The sequence below is a fragment of the Sitodiplosis mosellana genome, unplaced genomic scaffold (genome assembly GCF_009176505.1).
Source record: "Sitodiplosis mosellana isolate CC-2019 unplaced genomic scaffold, AAFC_SMos_1.0 Smas_scaffold_6162, whole genome shotgun sequence".
NCBI classification, from domain to species: domain Eukaryota; kingdom Metazoa; phylum Arthropoda; class Insecta; order Diptera; family Cecidomyiidae; genus Sitodiplosis; species Sitodiplosis mosellana.
Window position 1 is genome coordinate 2191539 of NW_022601403.1, and position 19521 is coordinate 2211059.

The following is a 19521-nucleotide window of genomic DNA, read 5'->3' on the forward strand; positions in this document are numbered from 1 at the left end:
GGACGGACGGACGGACGGACAAGGTGCCTGTCCGTTGACACCTTTACATACAAGTACGTTGCACTACATTTCAATTTGCTAAATATTCTAGAATAGGATAGGAGATTTGTACTTCGGACCTGAGGCTTGGTTACCAGACCAATTGTATATAAGAAAATACGACAAATGCTAGAACTTGTTTATATCAAAACTTACGAGGTGTTTATTAATTTCGTGCAATGAACGACCAAAGGAGCGACGAAAAATTAGTTTTATTTATCCCAGCGATAGCCAGAGGGAGAGATACCATACATACGCTGTAAGTGCGAGCGAAACAGCACTCTTTGCTGTATTTACATTTCTATTGTTCAATACACATCTAAGTAGCCATGAACGCACTGCTTCAGATTTAGCGTATATATGGCATTTCCGCCGAACTCCGCACATCTCCACTGCACACTGAATTTCTCCGCAAACGGTTCATATGGGTTGGAATTCTTATCTTCGCGCAAAAGAAATTCACAATCAAAAAGTAATCAGCAGCATCAGGAATCGTACTTCAAACTTTCTGACTTACGCGATAAATTCACACCTTGAATTTCGAGTTCCCCAATTCAATCTCCACTCTTGCAATCACTTAAATACGATGTAAAATTTATTCTCAACGATTCAATTACGCGAATTCACGGTGAAAATCTACCCTGTATACAGCTTTCTTCCGTGAATATTTTCTCATTTTTGGTGCAAGCGATGAGCTAAGTGTAAAATGTATCATTTCCGTTCAACGAAATCCGTTGCCGATCACAAGAAGAAAATGGCCATTTTTGAATTTTATGAAGTCAAAGATACAAATAGAGAAAATGAGTATGTGTGAGGGGAAGCGCGAGAAGGAGGAGGAAGAGGGAAACACAAAATAAAAGCGCATTCGTCGACGACGACAATGGCAGTGGCAATGACGTCGATGGTGGCTGAAATGTTCACGGTGTAATTTTCCACACACACCGAGAGAAAAACAGCCGTATCGAATTTTGGGAATAGATGCACAACGGATGAGATAGAAACAGCACATCGAAAACTTTGTTTATACTCGACGAACCGGAGAGTTCTATTTGCGGCTTCATTTATTTATTATACCCATGTGAAATGGAGGCGATGCCATTTTCGGCTTGCCCGTTCTTCTCACACTGTCGGAAAATGCTTTTGTTAACTACAGCTTGTGTGTGTGTCTGCCGAAAGTGTTTTGCTTTTTATTATCTCTCTCTCTCTCTCTCTTTCGAACAATATGTGTTCGTTGTACGCTTATTAGTTCAGCATTTTGTTCGTAAATTGCAACATACTTGGAATTGGTATGTGTCGAGACTTGACTTAAAAAATGGAAAAATTAGAGGAAAACCTAACCATTCGTGCTGGATATAGAAATGGCAATGTGGCAATTAACACAAATGATATCGTTACTCTCGAAATAGAGACATAAAACAACCTCACATTGATTTCATAAACGGACTTAATGCTGATTTCACTGCTGATTTCGGACCAAATGCCATTTCACTCTTGAATTTTACCCAAATATAGGCATGTTTGATTGAAAATAGATTCATCAATTTATCTAAAACTTTTGTTCCGTTCGCATAGATTTAATTCGATTTTGTGGATGAACCAAACATATTTGGGCACAAACGCTAACATGAATCAGGGCACAAACGCTGACACGTTGGTCGAAAAAATCGGACAAATGCATTTCAGTTCAGTTTTAACCCAAAAAAACACATTCATTGTTAATTCTTTCAATTGATTCAATCAAAAGGTTGTTCTTTCAATTCATTCGATGTATCGAAACATTTCATTGCTATGAACATTCAAATAGTTTTTATATCAATTTAAATCACTAACATGGTAAAATAGGTGATTTCCAATCTATTAGATGTACATAGTGTGTGAACAATGCCGAAGTATATGTACAGTGTACACCGGTCGATTAAAAATATGCAATTAACTTGGAGAAGCGTTCAAAATTGCCAATAACAATGATAAATATGTACGTAAATTGAGTTGGTCGAAAAGCAATCCTATGCACATCGTTCGCTCAATAGCTGTGATGATAATTAGATTTATGTCAATAAAAAAAAATACCAACAACACTAACTTTTATACTATATGACATCGGAATTTCATTATGGATTTACTCAGTTTCGATTTAATTAACCAGTCACAATGAAAAATTAATTGTCACACATCATGGAATTTGTATATAATAATGGCAATAACACGTGTGCTCCTCTCTCACTCTTTCCTTCGGCGAGTGTGCGTGTGCGCGTGTTAGAGGTATAAACAACGTGGGGTTATTAATTTGATCGTTGCTCTTTGTAGCGGCAAACCGCTGTTTGGATGCAGCTGCACTGTTTGCAAGCGGTTTTCAGTATCAATGCCATTAATAAAGATTTTGATGTGGCTATGGTGGTGGCGACGGTGGCAGCGGCACTGGCAGTGGCAGTTGCGCTGGTTCGGAAGTTTTGTTCATTTAAAATTGCCCATAAAAATAGCCAAAAATCAAAGCTTTCAACGAATTACGTTGGCCAATCAGAAGAGCCAAAGTTTGTTGTCTGTTTGACTTTAGAATTTAATTTGAAATTTACCAATGGTCATAAAAACGTAACTCGCGCTTTGTGTATCTTTCTATTGGTCGTATTTTTCCTGTATTTTCTTCACTCTCTGCCTCCATTTACTTCACTCTCTGCCTCTATTTGCCTTGCTCTCTAATTCGCTTTTTTTGCATTCGAACGAGACATGAAGAAGCGATTTTTCAAATGATCGAAAATCGAATCGAAAACTTTCACAGCAATTCTTCATATCATCCACACTGTGTGCGCTCTCGTGCGCCCTTATCTCTCGCTCTCGCTGTTTCAATTGAATCTTGCTCTCATCCTCTCTCGCTCTCGCTGTCTAGTTGCAGCAACAGCGTTGGCTGTGATTCGATTTTCGAAAAATCAGTCCGTTGAAATGACACCAGGACATCGACTTCGGCATCTGACGAAGAAAAAAAAAACGCACACACTTTAACTGCATCGAGTTTTTTCAAACAGTTCAGCCGAAAGTTTGCAAATCGAAAATTCGTACCGTGTCTTCGATTACTTTTTTTGGTAATGTTGTATTTGAATCTGTCTTTATACACATTCTCTCTCTCTCTCTCTCTATCTCTTCCTCCCGAAGTAAACAATGCAGTTGAAACGACCATCAGACAAACTTATTGAGAATCCTTCGATTCCATGCCACTTTTTTTTACTCACTCTCTCACTATCCACTCTCCAGCACGTTCTTACGCGTCGTCGTTGGCGGAGATGTTTTTTCGAATTCGCTCATTCTTTTGACACAAATTGTCAGTTAATTTTACCGTAATATGTTTGGCTGTAATTGAATTTTTGATATACTCTCTTTCGATTTGTGTGTACGCACTATGCTACGACGAAAATCGGTGGGCTGCCAGTGAACCGAAGTTGATTTTGATGAGAAGGTATCGTCGGTTGGCGACGCTCAACGCGGTGCGGGTGGTATTGATGCATTTCGGGTGGCCGCCTCCGGCCTTCAAATTCGGTGGCTGCCCATCAGCTCCAACGTTTTCAATTTGTATAAACTTGAACAAATCAAATTAATAATGAGAAATGAATATTACCCAATCCAACGACGATAACCACGGTTTGGAAGAAACAGAAGGAAAAAGCCAGCTAGACAACTCACACGAAGAGATGAGAAAATAATGGCGCAATGAAAAGTAGCCGAAGGAAGTGAAAACGGGAGCCAGAGATAGAATAGAGAGAAAGAATTGGACGAATGGAAAACTAATAGAATCAAAACTATGCGAATGTCGTTCGTTTTGCTTGTACTTTGTGTCGGTGTTTTTGGCGAAGGGGCCGAGGTAAGGAGACACACATAGAAAAAAAAAAACAAACAAGAAGAAAATTCGCATAAGTCCGAATAAAGAGAAACCTGTCAAATAAATACCTCCATCTCTTCAACACATAAATTCGATTATTTGGATTTTTTTTCCCGTTCGCTTTTGATGTGCCCATGCCCAAACTCACTCTCTTGCGCTATCTCTTTCTCGGCCCAATCAAATGCAATTTTCGTAAATGTCATCCGGACCGATTGCTCGAAAATTTCAGCTTACGTTACATGCCACTTCCTCTTTACTTGTTCGCTGCTGCTGCTTCGGCCGCTGTTGCTACTGCCCGTGTATTCATATTGAGAGAATCAAATCAGGAAAAGGAGGGAAAAAAACAGCGGCGAATTTTGTCCATAAAAATTAATTTTCGGATGCCGAGTCACACAGATTTCCAACCAATTTTTCTCTCTCTCTCTCTCTCTCTCGTCTTGATGCCTTTTTTTCTCTCGTCTACATCGCCATCATTGGTACATCAAACATAAAAGTTTTGTGTACATAATAATTTCTAGTGGAAATTCACTTCTCTTTTGGCTCGTTCAGTTTCACTTACCATTCGGCTCGAGGTTTTTTCCGTTTCGCCCTATCAAATGACAACGATACCAAATTGTACGTGTCCAAAATTGGATTCCATCAGCTTCGAGTCGAAGCCAAAAAAAACAACAAACAGGAAATTGAATTTTTTTTTTAAATCCAACAGATCACCAATTCATTCTGATTGGTTCCATCTTATAAACACACAAAATATATTTATTTGATTTTTTTTTCTTGGGCAAAATGTTGTGATGAGTTGATAACTACACCGCGATGGGTCGCCTGCATTTGATTTTCATTTAATTAAATGGCCAATCAATTGAGTATTTCATTTTGTGGAAAATTTACGGAATTCTAGTAAAACGACGGAAAGTTGCTCAGATATACGATGCTAGAGGGTTTGTGAGCGTGTGAGGGAGTGAACAAGCAAGCGAGCGAACGAATGAGTGTGAGTAGTAAGAGAAAGAGTGTGAGAGTAGTTAGTGAGCGAGTGAGTGAGCGAGTGAGTGAGGGACCCAATAAGCGAGTAAGAGTGTTAGTGTCCGGAGTGAGTGGAACTAGACCCAGCCATAATTATTGGTTCAAACAACCATTTTCAAAACCGATCACTTTTTACAACAATTGACAAAAGATTGGAATAAATTATTATTATGATAATCAATTTGTTGAAAATACGGTTGAGACGAGTATTAGTGTATCCAATGGTCGTGTATGTGCATTGTGTGATCTATTGAAATGGTTGCACAAAATATGGAAATGCAATTTATGAATTATGATGCAGGAAATCAAATTTTATTTTGGTGCCATTCAAAAACTTTTAATTAGATAGAGCGAGCGAGCGACTGAGCTAGCGAGCTGGAATGAATGGCAGAGCCATAAAATGATTATGATGGTGTTGACTTTTTTTCGGTGTATTTATGTTGTTCATCCTCAATTTGAATGCATTCCGAAAATATGGGCAACGGTCATATGGATATATTGGAATAAATGCACGAGATGCCAACGAATTGATTTGATTATAAGGATAAATGCGAGAAAAATATAGAAAGCATCTAAATCATGTGCGATGATGGACCGACATTGCACACAATATACTGATATTGCGACACCAAATCGCCGGGCGCGTGATTTTATTCTTCTGTTTTGCAAGAATGTGGTCGGGTTTGTTAGTATCGCTGAAAGCGACAATCAAATAACTTTGCGATTGCAACATTTAAATCATACGAGTCACACTCGTAAATTATTTATTTAGTCCATTGACTTTTATTAGTGGTGTAGTATTTTTCCGGGGATGGTATATGTGGTTTATGGCAGCCTCTCGTTATATGCATTTCTTTGTGTTTTTGTTTACTCGCTTGAATCGTTCGTTCTCTCTCGCCAACATATGGTTATACATATATATGGTTTGGATTGTTTTGCGATACATACACACACGCGAACCGACTAATCCATATTGCAGTGGATTTGTGCCAAATCATACGTGTCGATAAAACATCTATATATACCCCCACCGAAAAACGACGCAAATCGTTTGGCCGACTATCATGAAATGCCATCGAAGAAATTGGTTGGCACAAACCAACTACATTGCCATCCTCTCTCTCTCTCGACTGCTGCTGCTGCACACACCGAAACCTAGTTAAAATATTCAAAATCAAAATAAATTGATTGCATTCGACAAAAAGGATACACACAGAAAGAGATATCCGAATCGATGTAATTTGTTTCGTTGACGGTCGTTTGGCCGATTGTTGCGGATTGTTGCCAACTCGACAAGAAGATTAAAATTGAGAAACCGTCGCTTAAGTCGTCCGTAATTGTTGACATGTTAAGCAAATTGAGCCCGGACTACAAGTCTTTCTGCTGCTCTCTTTGCCTCTCTTTCTCCTTTTCTTTCGGTCCCTCGTTTCCTCGTTCTATCTCGCTTTCCAGTTCTCGATTTTATGGACCAAAGCCATCCACAACACGAGAATAATGCTCTAAATGTGTGGTGATCCAACCACGGGATATCCTCGTTTATGCATTTCACGCACCATTCAATAAATCGATACACACACAGAGAGAGAGAGAGAAAGCGAGAGAGAGAGAGAGAGAGAGCGACTATTTATGCACATTTAGATTATACAAATGATTAATGGATTTTATTGAATTGAAATAAATAACCCTCCACTTGTTTTTCGTTGCAGATATATAAATTTTATGCGAGATTTTTTCGTTCGTCGTTCGTGTGTGTCTGTGTATGATTGTGATTTGATTCGCTGTATTGTATGTATTTTATTCCTTTCTCTGGATTTACACGTAAAACAGTTGTCGTTGCCTCTCGCTCGCTCGTTCGTTCGTTCGTTCCAATTTTCGGTGCATTGCACAACAAAATCACCAAAATCGAACGCGATTGAATTTGGGCGAAATTCTTTGGGTTTTTGTGTTTATTTGCTATCAATATTTTCTCGCACCATTGTCGGCACATCGTGTCTCGTTTCAACAGTGGTGGAACGAGAGAAAAAAAACAGTTATATCGATATTCCAGCAAAATTTGATCGTGAGAGAGATATTGAGAGTAAGAGAGAGAGAGAGAGAGAGAGAAAGCGATTTGATTGCGTTGTGCAATTGACGTATGCGTTTCAATATTCTTGATATATGAATAAATGCGATGGAGAATCGAAGATAAGCGTATTTATGGACAGAAAAGGCGTTACTATAATCATAATCGTAAATAATGTTAGTCAATAATTTTTTTTTGTTCGCTCGTGACTAAAGACGACAATGACGATGATTGAGGAGAGAAGAAGAGAGAGGAACAGAAAAAGGGAAGAGAAAGAGGAGAGAAAGTGATAGAATATCATGGAAAAATCGGATATAAACCACTATTTGTCCAATTGAATGGAATTACCGCTCAAGAGGAATGAAAAATGGATGCTTTCTAGATCGGTCAAGAATCAGCTTGATCTCACTAAATAACATCAATAACGACAGCAACAATAAACTCATCAGCATCACCACAATCATCGGTAGCTTTGCTATCACCAGCAAAGATTGAAGCATCATCAGAGGCACCACCAACAGTAAAAGGTAACATCAACCAGCAACCAGCAACAAATATCACCACCAACAAACACCATCGGGACCTTATTGCACTGACTTTCGAACAACAACAAAAAACACACACACAATCATAGCCGCCATGTTTAATTAATTGTATGGAGCGCCACATTTTTTCCCGTTTGCTCGGGCGATGCCATCTAAATGAATACATGCACATAAAATACAATTAAATCGCAAAGAAGAGAAGCAGAATGCTTATAACTCGCTAATTTGTCACCAATACGCGCAATGTGCGCCCGTTGTCTCTGTCGGCTCTCACACTCTTTCTACCAGATTCTCTCTCTTACTCAAGCGCATTCTATCTCATTCGCTTTTGATGTCGCTCTCGCTCTTACTCAGGCTCAGTCTGTCGCTCTCTTTCTCTTCCTTTTTCGCTAGTGTCTCTCTCTCTCTCGCTTGCCTTTGTCTCTCTCGTACACGCACTTCTCACAAATGAATCCTAGCGATGAATTTTTCCGCTTTGCTGCATATTTTACTTGATCATTTTAAAGCATTCGCTCATATCAAAAACCGAACAGAGAGGAAAAAAAACCATACACATACACACACAAGTAAACATTTAAATGCACAAACCAGTGAATGCATCCCATTTATCTACTGGCGCGTATTAAACGTAAACGAATAGTTTCCGCTTTTTCGCTACATTTTTTTCCCATTTAATGCCTCTCTCCTTCCAATGTCTCTCTGTGTTCATCTCTTGTCTTTTTTCTCATCCCGCGTTGTCTTGCTGGCTTTTGTTCGATATGCGAATTATTTTTTTTTATCCCACTGTTTGTCAAAAGCACATTTCAAGCGCGCTGGCGAACATTTCCGCTTTAAAATATTTTTCGGTTTTGTGAATTGCATTAGGATGATGGTGTTTGGTATCAGTTGTGTGTGTTCTCGTTTTTATCGGTAAATATTCGTCACATTAGCGCACCACTGAATGCGGAAAGAAGTGGAACACCATTTTTCTTTGTCTTGAAAATCGTACGAGAGAAAAAAACACATGCAAATGCGTAACATAGCGGTAGGAAGTGCGACGAACACATGACTCACACATACAAACATATACGAAGAAAAAAAGAACTAGGTAAAAAATGCCAGATATATGACAGAACACAAAATATATTCTGAATCTATGAACATTCCGATGGCAAATGGTGCAATAATTTACAATTTAGTGCTTAACTTTTGCTCTTTTAATTAATCCACAACGCCAGTTTTTCTGCTTCTCAAACAAAAACTTGCCTGTCCCAGTCAAACATTGAGAGCAAAAAAACAGCCAACAGTATTTGGCCAGAAAATGCACAAACCGAGATTGAACATTTTTCAACTATCCGACCGAACGGCGGTCATGCGGTAGGAGAATGAGACGTGGTGATATGGTGAAATGCTCAAAATTAGATGAATGTCATTCGATTTCAAACAATCAATAAACTTTCCCCCACACATTTCAATTGAGCATCGATTTCATTATGCCTTTGAAGTGCAATCGAATATATATATATATATATATATCGAAATCGACCATAAAATTGAGTTCGAGCACGAGGGCAGTAAGGGGGAGGCAGAGTGTTTCTAAAGCCAATAAAAGGGTATGAGCTTGTTGATATTTTCACTCATTCAAATCCGCCATATTATACTCCCGGTCCTTGCGTTCTATACAACGCTAGTGTATATACACTCATTACGTGTGTCAATTGCGCAATATATTTTCAATTGAAACGAAACCGAGCAGCAAAAGAGAACAAAACAAAAAAAAACAGAAACCAAATCAAACTAATCCACAAAAATCGAAATTAAATTTGAACATTTCGATTTCGTTCACCAATTGGATGAAATACTTTAATCGACCGTTGCCCTAGCGACGATGGACGAAAATAAGGCGGAAAATGAAGTGAACAAATCGTCGCACGAAACAAACACCAATATTTTTCAAGATTTCAATAGCCAACAGGCATTTTATTGATACACATCATATTGATTCGCTTTTTTCTCTGCACACTCGTCTTGGACATCCACACTAGACACCAACCAATTTTTAGTTGGAATTAAATGAAAATTTAAAAGTTTTTGGATGTATGAATAATATTCATTGAATAATAATTAATACATACGTAAGATAGATGTTTCAACTGAATTTCATAAATGTGGTGCGAATCGTAGCATAGAAATTTGTAAAACTACGAATCAGTACGAGTCTGCTACGATCAATTAACATATCAAAAATGTATGTACTCAATGAAAAAGTTTGGTTCAGTGATTTCATATGAAAGACTCGTTAAGATGTCGTGAAAGACTCGCAAGATTTCACACAGTTTCGCAAGACTCGTTCGCTGTTTATATTTTTTCTACTGACTTGTGATATTTGGGTTGACTCGCGTGTCACATAAGACCCTACACACAGAGAAGATTGGTTGAGATTTTTGGTACAATATGGATTTCTTTTTCTCGTAAAAATAATCCAAAATTAAGATATCTAAAACCAAATTTTGTCTGAAAAAAATAAATTTTCTCGTAAGATATCTAAATTTTGGATTATTTTTACGAGAAAAAGAAATCCATTGTACCAAAAATCTCAACCATTCTTCCCTGTGTGGATTAATTTTAAGAAAATTGAATAAGAACTTATGCTTATTAGTATGCTTCCTCCTTGCTCTTGAACCACATATTGATAAAATCAATGCCTGCTAAAAATTGACTTCTATACCTGTCAAAACGTTCGCAGCGCCGCAGTAGTTGTTTTTGTAATGTAAAATACATTCAAAAAAATTCAATAGAAAAAAATCATAACGAAAAATTTTCATTCCTTTTTGTGTGGATCTTCTTCGAATACAGTAACATACTTGAGCATAGCAGCGCCACTACAATCGCAAAACTAGCTATGTTGGATGCAGACAAATTGTTGTCGTATTTCCATACGATTAACAGAATGCTGTTACCCATTGGATAAAATAAATACGGTTTTTCAATGTATCGTATGAAAAAGTATGTGTCCAATGAGATTAGTCAGCATACGAAATCGTGTGCAACATTTCAAATGTGGCGTAAAATCTTTGATAAAACGGCGATCGTTAGCAAAAGTCGAGAAAAAATCGTCGATTAACTTTGCTAAACTAAATAAGTATTGATAAAATATGCGAAAAGCGTGCCACATGAGGAAACTTGTCGATTTTTCAATCCAAACAAAGCATAGTGATTACATTTGTATTTTATGTAATGTTTCGTTTTCAAACATTTCGAATGCATTTGTTTCAGTTTCCTCTGAAAGTAGCTGCAATTTTGATTGGTTCACATCAAGAACTGCGCCTTGAATGCCGTTAAAAAAAAATGTCCGAGACGAAATCAGTTGCAAAGGAAATATCATCGTCGATTTTGTGCAACGGTCATTTATTTACATTGTCCCGCTTGCTATGTCGTGCATTTGGTTTTGCTCCGGAAATAATGTACGATAATCGCAACGATGGTGCTGTAAATGTGCTGATAAAAGTGTAACTGAGTGTAACGCATGTGTGATGAAGCATCAATACTCGCGTCTAATCGAATAGGAAGCTCGCAGTAACACACTCCACCGAAGCGCAGAGGAAGCGGACGATTTTTCCCGATATGTTTCATTTGTGGAATCACATTCATGAGCAATCACATGAGCATATTTATTCATGGCGGTTTTTATTTCCCATTTCCTTTGTTCCAATCTCGCATACGTCGACTATCGATGATGCGCTGTTTCTATCGTGATTACTATTCAATTTGATTCTGTCGCGCGTTTGCCGCATTATCGATAAAAATAGTGTGTATGCCAGCCAATATTCAATGTAAAATTGAATTTTTCTATTAGTTTTGTCGAGGAATATGACTTTGAGACGGATAAAATCAGCGGTTGGGCGTTCATTTTCCATGTTTGCTTTATTCTCTCATAAAAATATATCACGCTTTCAAATCTTGTTAAAATTGACTTCCGCGTCAGAAACTCATCAGCAAAAGTTCACTGTTGGAATGTGAGCTGAACTTTAATGCAAGAAAATGCAAAAAACGGGGTTATTTCAGTGTGATTATCAACACTTTAATCAGATTTTCAATTATTTCAATTAATTTTCGAACTAAAAAAAGACCGTTGTAGAGGGTGAGCACATCCTGTTATGTGCATTTGACTAGAAATGGAATGTCAATATCAAATTAATTATACGTTCGATGACTTTTTAAACGCATGTCAAACACACAACAATGCATCGAACGAATGATGCTTTTTTTGCAGAATGAACCGACGGCTGCGGATGTCAATACATCGACACTTTGCGCGAACAAATTGTTGCAGAACGCTCGCTGATTAGTGATTAATTCAATCAATTGGTAGTGGACAGAGGAGTCATTGGAGTTAAACGCACATATACAATTTCTATCTCTTTCAATTTGATGTGTATTTTCTTGGTCGTCTCTTTCTGTTCTTGTGCGTTCATTGCATTTAGTACCTATGACTTGCACACTACAGAATAGCAATATCTTTCTCACTCTCTCTCTCAGTTTTATTTCTTTCGATGCATTTTCACTCTTTTTAAGTATTTTGGATTATTTCCCTCTCTGTCTCTTTCACTCTTACTCTTACTTCCCCTCTCAATTTCCCATTCTGCTCTTCGTTGCTTATTCCTGGACTTCATTTTATCCCTATTTAGGTTTCATATCATAATATTTTGTCGATGTCTTTGTCAATTTGTCATAAATCTACACAATTGCATAAGCAATGCTACGCTGTCTTTACCCAAACTTCTGTTGCAAGAACGAACACCTTATGAGCCAGGCAGAATGTCCAATGAGAGTAGCGTGATTTTTAATTGTGCGTGTGTGTGAGAGAGTATGCCTTCACTGAATGAAATCAATTTTCTTTGCCATTTCATTCCATCATTGATCCATTTCAATTTTGCAACAGTTTTTTGGGAATTTAATCTAGAAATATTCAGATAAAAATCGAAATAATGAAAATAGCTCCGAATCGAACAATTTAATAATTTATTAATCATGAATGAATAAGACTATTTAGTAAAAAAAAATTCTATTTGGAATTTTTAAAAATCTTTCTGATGGCGAACTCCGTTTCGAAATGTGGATTGAACACTTGAATTCCAGTCGGAATGACAGTTGAACATTTGGAATGAAGCGAATTAAATCGAATTGGAAGCTGTCACCTTCTTAGTAAGTAACACAGGCTCACCTATACTCAAACAGCGTTTGATCACGCCACACTCAATCGATGTACACAACACTCAATGCTACGCAACCACTTTGTGTCGGCCATTCAAAGCAGAAACACATAACAACACATACTAGTTCCCATCGACGAAAAAAACATAAAGTTAGTGCCCGAAATATATGTTTGCTATTTTCAAATCAGGGGTTTTCGATTAAAAAAAGTCTTCAGTCAAATATTGATTGAATTGTCATTAGAAATTGATTCACTTTCGAACACAGTTTCACGTTCAATAGAGTCGAAGTTCCATTTTTGTTGCACAAACATTTACATGCTGATTGGAAATATTTTGCACACCATTTTGCTTGACATTTCAATAAGCAGTGCATTTTAGTGAGACGACAACTGTGTGTTTTTCAGTCTGAATTTCAGTTGTTTTTATATTTCTAATGCACATTCAGTTCTACTAATGAAAAGAAATTCCGAACTGTCAAATCTCATTTTTTCTTCATATTTTCTTCGGTTGTTTGACAGATTGGCATTGGTTATGGATATGGATCCAGGCGAAGGTACTTCGGATGGTCGTGTAAAGCGTAGAACAAACAATATCAAAGTGGAAATAAAACAAGAGCCAGACATTAAGGAAGAACCATCAAATGGCAGTGAACTTGGTTTGACCACACGTTTGAGCGAAGGACTTGGAGCAGATACAACAGCTGCGACATTGAACATCGGATTGGTGGACGAATCCAAATCGGATTTTGATCCTGCATTTTATTTGAATGGTGTGAAAGAGGAGGTGAAGTGCAAAGGAGAGAAGCCAAGTAAAGGAAAAGATTCTTCACCAAATTCGGTGTCAAATGGAAATGATCCAAATGTTCGTGGCGATCAAGGTGATGAGCCAATGGTCCAATCAAACGCCAGTCGCACGAGACTCAACCCAAGTGGCAAAGGGAAAAAGCGCGACGGATCAAAAAAGCAAAACAAACGGAAGATACCGAGGAATAAGGTGGCGAAGAAACGAACGGAGCAAAAGTTTGCGGTTATGTTACATCGCATAAAGGGAATTTCGCCACACATATTCGTATTCACACTGGCGACAAGCAATTCGAATGCTCTGTTTGTTTCAAATCATTTGCACAGAAAAACTATTTGAATGTTCACTTGCGAACTCATGCCGATGATCTTCCTTATTCTTGTTTGAAATGTGGTCAACGATTTTCCAGCGGTGAGGCCAGACAATCACATGAAAAACGCTGCAAACATCGTCGATACGAATGTTATCTCTGCGGATACGAATGTTTTGCCAAATACGATCAGAACCGCCACATGCAAGCAAAACACACCGGCGAACATCGCTTCCAATGTGAAATATGCGGAAAGAAATGCATCCATAGAGGTGATCTCAATCAACATTTGGCCACCCATCGCGATCAATTCCCATTTCGTTGCATCAAGTGTCATCGAGGGTTCACAAAAGAAGAGGATAAAACAGCACATGAGAAGATCTGTGGCCGTCGTCAGTATCAATGTCACATTTGCGATGTTTTCAAGTCGAAAAAAACCAATCTACGATATCACATGCGAGCGCATCACACGGGTGAAAATCCGTTCCATTGCAAGTGGTGCAAAGCGCGTTTTTTACACAAAGGCAACGCCAACGCCCATATGAAACGGCGTCATCGTTTGATGAAATAAGGAGGTTTTGTAGTATTCTGCGATCATCTATCTATTTGAACCAGAACAATTGCCTGGGAAAAATAACAAACACCAATTGACTGCCTTCATTTCATGACCAATTCTAACTTTGATGAAAATATTCCAAAATAAAATGAATTTAATTCAAAACTAATAGATTTTTTTTATCATGTTAAAGAAAAATACATAGAATCTTTGAAATCTTTGGATTGGAAACAAGCGTGAGACACAATACATCTGGACAGTTGGAATAAACTCAATTAAAATTCAAGTGCAAGAGCGAATACAAAATAATCATTATTTTATGGATCTTTATTGAATCAGTCTATTGATTGAACAAAGGTATTGGCTTTTCAGAACTCTAATAAATGAATGAAGTAAAAATATAGCTAGAAAAATAAAGAGTTTATTCAAAAAATTGAGCAGATAGTATTGCCCATAGCATCATTTTTTGGAACGGTGGATACGTTTCATATGTTTTTCGGCATCGTGCTTTTGAATGAAACACTTGGCACACCACTTGCAATGGAACGGCTTCTCTCCCGTGTGATGCATCCGCATGTGATTTCGTAGATTGGTTGTTTTCGACTTGAAAACTTTGCAAATGTAACATTGATACTGACGACGAGCGCAAATCTTCTCGTGTGCTACTTTATCCTCTCCTTTTGCTAATCCTCGACGACACTTGATGCACCGAAATGGGAATTGATCGCGATGGGTAGCTAAATGTTGATTGAGATGACCTTTGTGGATGAACTTCTTTCCGCATATTTCACATTGGAATTGACGGTCGCCGATGTGTTTTGCGTGCATGTGGCGGTTCTGATCGTATTTGGCAAAACATTCGTATCCGCAGAGATAACATTCGTATCGACGATGTTTGCATCGCTTTTCATGCGATTGTTTGGCCTCTTCTTGGGCGAATCGTTGGCCACAATTCAAACAAGAATGAGGAAGCTCATCAAAGTGAGTTCGCAAGTGAACATTCAAATGTTGTTTCCGTGCAAATGATTTGGAACAAACCAAACATTCGAATTGTTTTTCTCCGCTGTGGATGATCTTGTGCCGAACCAAGGTGCCTTTTTGTGTGAATCTTTTTGAACATTCTTCGCATTTGTTCGGCTTGTCGCCTGTGTGAATACGAATGTGTCTTGTGAGATCCGCTTTTCGCGATGTAACATAACCACACACATGACACTTGTTCTCCGTTCGTTTCTTTGCCGCCTTATTCCTCGGAATCTTCCGTTGGTTCTGCTTTCTTGAACTATCCTTCTTTCCATTTACGTTTGAATTGAGTCTCGTGCGATTGACGTTTGGGACCATTGGCCCATCACCTTGACCTCCATGCGCATTTGGTTCATTTCCATTCGAGCCCGAATTTGTTGATGAATTTTCTCCAGACTTCGTTTCTTTGCACATCACCTCCTCTTTCACACCATTTAAATCAGACTCAAAATCAAAATCCGATTCAGACTCGTCCACCCATTCAATGTTCAATGTGACAGTCGCTACACCTACTCCAAATCTTTCATTTGAACGTGTGACCAAACCAAATTCATTGCCATCCGATGGTTCCTCCTTAATGTCTGGCTCTTGTTTGATTTCGACTTCGATGTTGTTTGCTTTACGCTTTACACGACCATCCGAAGTACCTTCGCCCGGATCTATATCCATAACCAATGCCAATCTGTCAAACAATCGCAGAAAATATGATTAAGGAATGAGATCTTTTGAACTGTCAGATTTTTTTGATTGAGAACACTATTGCTGTAGAATTTTGCGGAAGCTTTTATTTTTTCATGTGAGCGAAAAAAAAAAAATTCTGACACGGCGCAGGTCAATGCAAAAAAGGCACGAACAGTGTCTATGTCACAAGTCGCGTTGCACAAATGGAAACATTGAACAAATGCACCCGATTCGTTTTAAATTCGTGGCATTTACGTTCGAATTTTCTGAATACTTACAAATATCGTGTGTCCGACTGTTCGTGCAAAACGTGAAGAAAAATGTCCGCTTATTTATTTCTCCTTCAAATGACTAACAATAAGAGGAATTCTTTTCCAATGCACACGGAATCAACACCGGAGTTGAACGTCAACTTAGTATGGCCTGATATTTCGTTGTGTGTATGTCTGCGTTACAATGAATATGGTTGACATTAGGCTCTTGCTTATTTCATTCCAATACGATTCCATTGCACGTTTTTAAGTTGGCAACATTCATGTGGAATTCAATTCGGACACATTCACTGGCAAAAATAATAAAATAAATGAAAAACGGCTCCAAATCAAACATTTTTTTCTAATCAATTGTTCAATTTGGTAGAAATCTTTTTGGAATTGTCGAAAATTCATCTGATGGCGAACTTTGTTTCGAAATATAGATTGCAAACTTGAATTCCAGTCGGAATGACAGTTGAACATTTGAAACGAAGCGAATGAATTGGCTTCCGAAGCTGTCACCTTCGTAGTAAAAAGCACAGGCTCACCTATACAAACAGCGTTCGATCACGCCAAACTCAAATGACATACACAGCACGAAATGCTACACAACCACTTTACGGCGGTCATTTAGAGGAGGAACACATAACAACACGTACTAGTTTTCATCGACGAAAAAAACATAAAGTAAGTGCCCGGAATATATGTTTGCTATTTTAAATTCAGGATTTTCGATAAAAATGTCATTCATTGAAGTTTCATTGGAAACTGATTCACCTCCGTCCATAGATTCATGTTCAATAGAGTTAGTGAATTTCATTGTTTCCAAAATGATAGCATCATCCAATATTTTGTAGGAGAATTCAAAGTTCCTTCTTTGTTGCACAAACATTTACATGCTCATTGGAAATATTTCTCTAGCGGAATTTCTTTCCAATTGATTTATAGTATTTGCCAGCATTTGTTTTGATTTCTTTCGCAACGTTTTGTCAACGAATAACACAGTCACACCATTTTGCTTGACAATTTAATCAGCAGTGCATCTTAGTGAGACGACAGCTCTGAGTTTTTCAGTCTCAATTTCAGTTGCTTTTATATTTCAAATGCACATTCAGTTCTACCAATGGAAAAATCTTCTTATCTGACAAATTTCATTTCTTCATCAGATTTTTTTTGATTGTTCGACAGGCTTGCATTGGTTATGGATATGGATCCAGGCGAAGGTACTTCGGATGGTCGTGTTAGGCGTAAAGCAAACAACGTCGAAATGGGAATAAAACAAGAGCCAGACGGAAAGACCATCAAGGAAGAATCGGCGGATGGCTGTAAATTTGGTTTGGTTACGCGTTCAAATGAAGGATTGGCAGCGAATACGACATCCAACGTTGAATTGATGGACGAGTCCAGAGAGGATTTCATTCTGGACTTTAATTTGAATGATGTGAAAGAAGAAGTGAAATTCGAAGAAGGGAAACCAGAAGAAGTAGAAGATTTTTCAGCAGATTCGGGTTTGAATGGAAATGATTCAAATTCTTGTGACGATCAAGGTGATGAGCCAGTGAATTGCAAGAGACTCAATTCAAGTGGCAAAGGAAAAAAACGTGATGGGTCAAGAAAGCAGAATAAACGGAAGATTCCGAGGAATAAGGCGGCAAAGAAACGGAAGCAGCACAAGTGTCATGTTTGCGGTTATGTTACATCGCATAAATGGAATTTCGCCACACACATTCGTATTCACAAAGGCGACAAGCCATACAAATGCAACGATTGTTCGAAAAAATTTGCACATAAAAGCGACTTGATTCGGCACGAGAATATCCACAGCGGAGAAAAACCATTCGAATGCTCTCTTTGTTCCAAGTCATTTGCACAGAAAAACAATTTGAATGTTCACTTGCGAACTCACCCTGATGAGCTTCCTTACTCTTGTCTGAAATGTGGCCAACGATTTTCCAGCGATGAGGCCAATCAATCGCATGAAAAACGCTGCAAACATCGTCGATACGAATGTTATCTCTGCGAATACAAATGTTTTGCCAAAGGCAACCTGAAAAGCCACATGCAAGCAAAACACACCGGCGAACACCAATTTCAATGTGAAATATGCGGGAAGAAATTCATCCATAGAGGTGATCTCAATCAACATTTGGCCACTCATCGCAATCAATACCCATTCGAATGCAGCAAGTGTCGCCTGGCGTTCACAAGAGAAGAGAATAAAGCAGCACATGAAAAGATCTGCGGCCGTCGTCAGTATCAATGTTACATTTGCAAAGTTTTCACATTTTTCAAGTCGAAAACAACCAATCTACGAGTTCACATGCGAGCGCATCACACAGGAGAAAAACCGTTCCATTGCAAGTGGTGCAAAGCACGTTTTTCGCACAAAAGCAACGCCAACAACCATATGAAAAGACGTCATCTTTCATCGAAATAAGGATGTTCGATAGTATTCTGCGGTCATCTATATATTTGAACCAGAACAATTGCCTGGGAAAAATAACAAAAACCAATTGACTGCCTTCATTTCGTGACCAATTCTAACTTGGATGAAAATATTCCGAAATAAAATGAATTTAATTCAAAACAAATAGAGTTTTTTTTATTTTTTTATCATATTAACCCTCTAATGCATTAATTTTTCTCAGGACTGGGAGTACTGGTACTTGGTTGATTTTTGACCATAGATAATTTAGAAAAAAAATCATAATCCTGGATTCCTCATGGTTTAGTCAGAAAATGCGATTGACATAAATCATAGAACAATCAAATCCATTGTTTAAAAGTGTCAAAAATGTGTCTAATTTCGAGTTCGAATATTTATTTTGTCAAATTTTTGTTTTTGCACACATTTTTGTTTATAACTTTACAATCACACTACATAGACAAATATTGCCAAAGACAAAAATAAAGAGAGAACATTGACGAAAAAAAGCTTCTTTTTGGTTTACGTTCTACAGGCGTTCAAATGTTGCCCGTCTAGAGGCGGTTGTATGCATTAGAGGGTTAAAGAAGAAAAACATTGAATTGAATAAATCTTTGAATTGGAAACCAGCGTAAGACACAATACATCTGGAGAGTTGGAATGAACTCAATTAAAAGTCAACTGCAAGAGCGAATACATAATAATCATGTACAGAACGAATTACATTATGGATCTTTATTGAATC

At 38.0% G+C, this 19521-nt stretch overlaps 2 protein-coding genes across 3 annotated transcripts; one reads left to right on the forward strand and one right to left on the reverse strand.

Moving 5' to 3' along the window:
- Positions 1-12792: 12792 nt before the first annotated feature.
- On the forward strand, positions 12793-14039 carry LOC129574319 (uncharacterized). 2 transcript variants are annotated; one of them, XM_055456150.1, is made up of 2 exons: positions 12793-12878; positions 13248-14039. In XM_055456150.1, exon 2 carries the CDS (start codon positions 13261-13263, stop codon positions 13867-13869), a length of 609 nt encoding a protein of 202 aa, XP_055312125.1. In that variant the 5' UTR covers positions 12793-12878; positions 13248-13260; the 3' UTR covers positions 13870-14039. The 2 variants fall into 2 exon arrangements, with proteins under 2 accessions (XP_055312125.1, XP_055312126.1); XM_055456151.1 differs by lacking the exon at positions 12793-12878 and adding an exon at positions 13026-13106.
- A 1144-nt stretch (positions 14040-15183) lies between these two features.
- On the reverse strand, positions 15184-16424 carry LOC129574441 (uncharacterized). Its single transcript, XM_055456493.1, has 3 exons — positions 16376-16424; positions 15554-16098; positions 15184-15233 (listed from the first exon to the last, which is right to left on the reverse strand). Exons 2-3 carry the CDS (start codon positions 16083-16085, stop codon positions 15184-15186), a joined length of 582 nt encoding a protein of 193 aa, XP_055312468.1. The 5' UTR covers positions 16086-16098; positions 16376-16424.
- Between the last annotated feature and the right edge of the window lie 3097 nt (positions 16425-19521).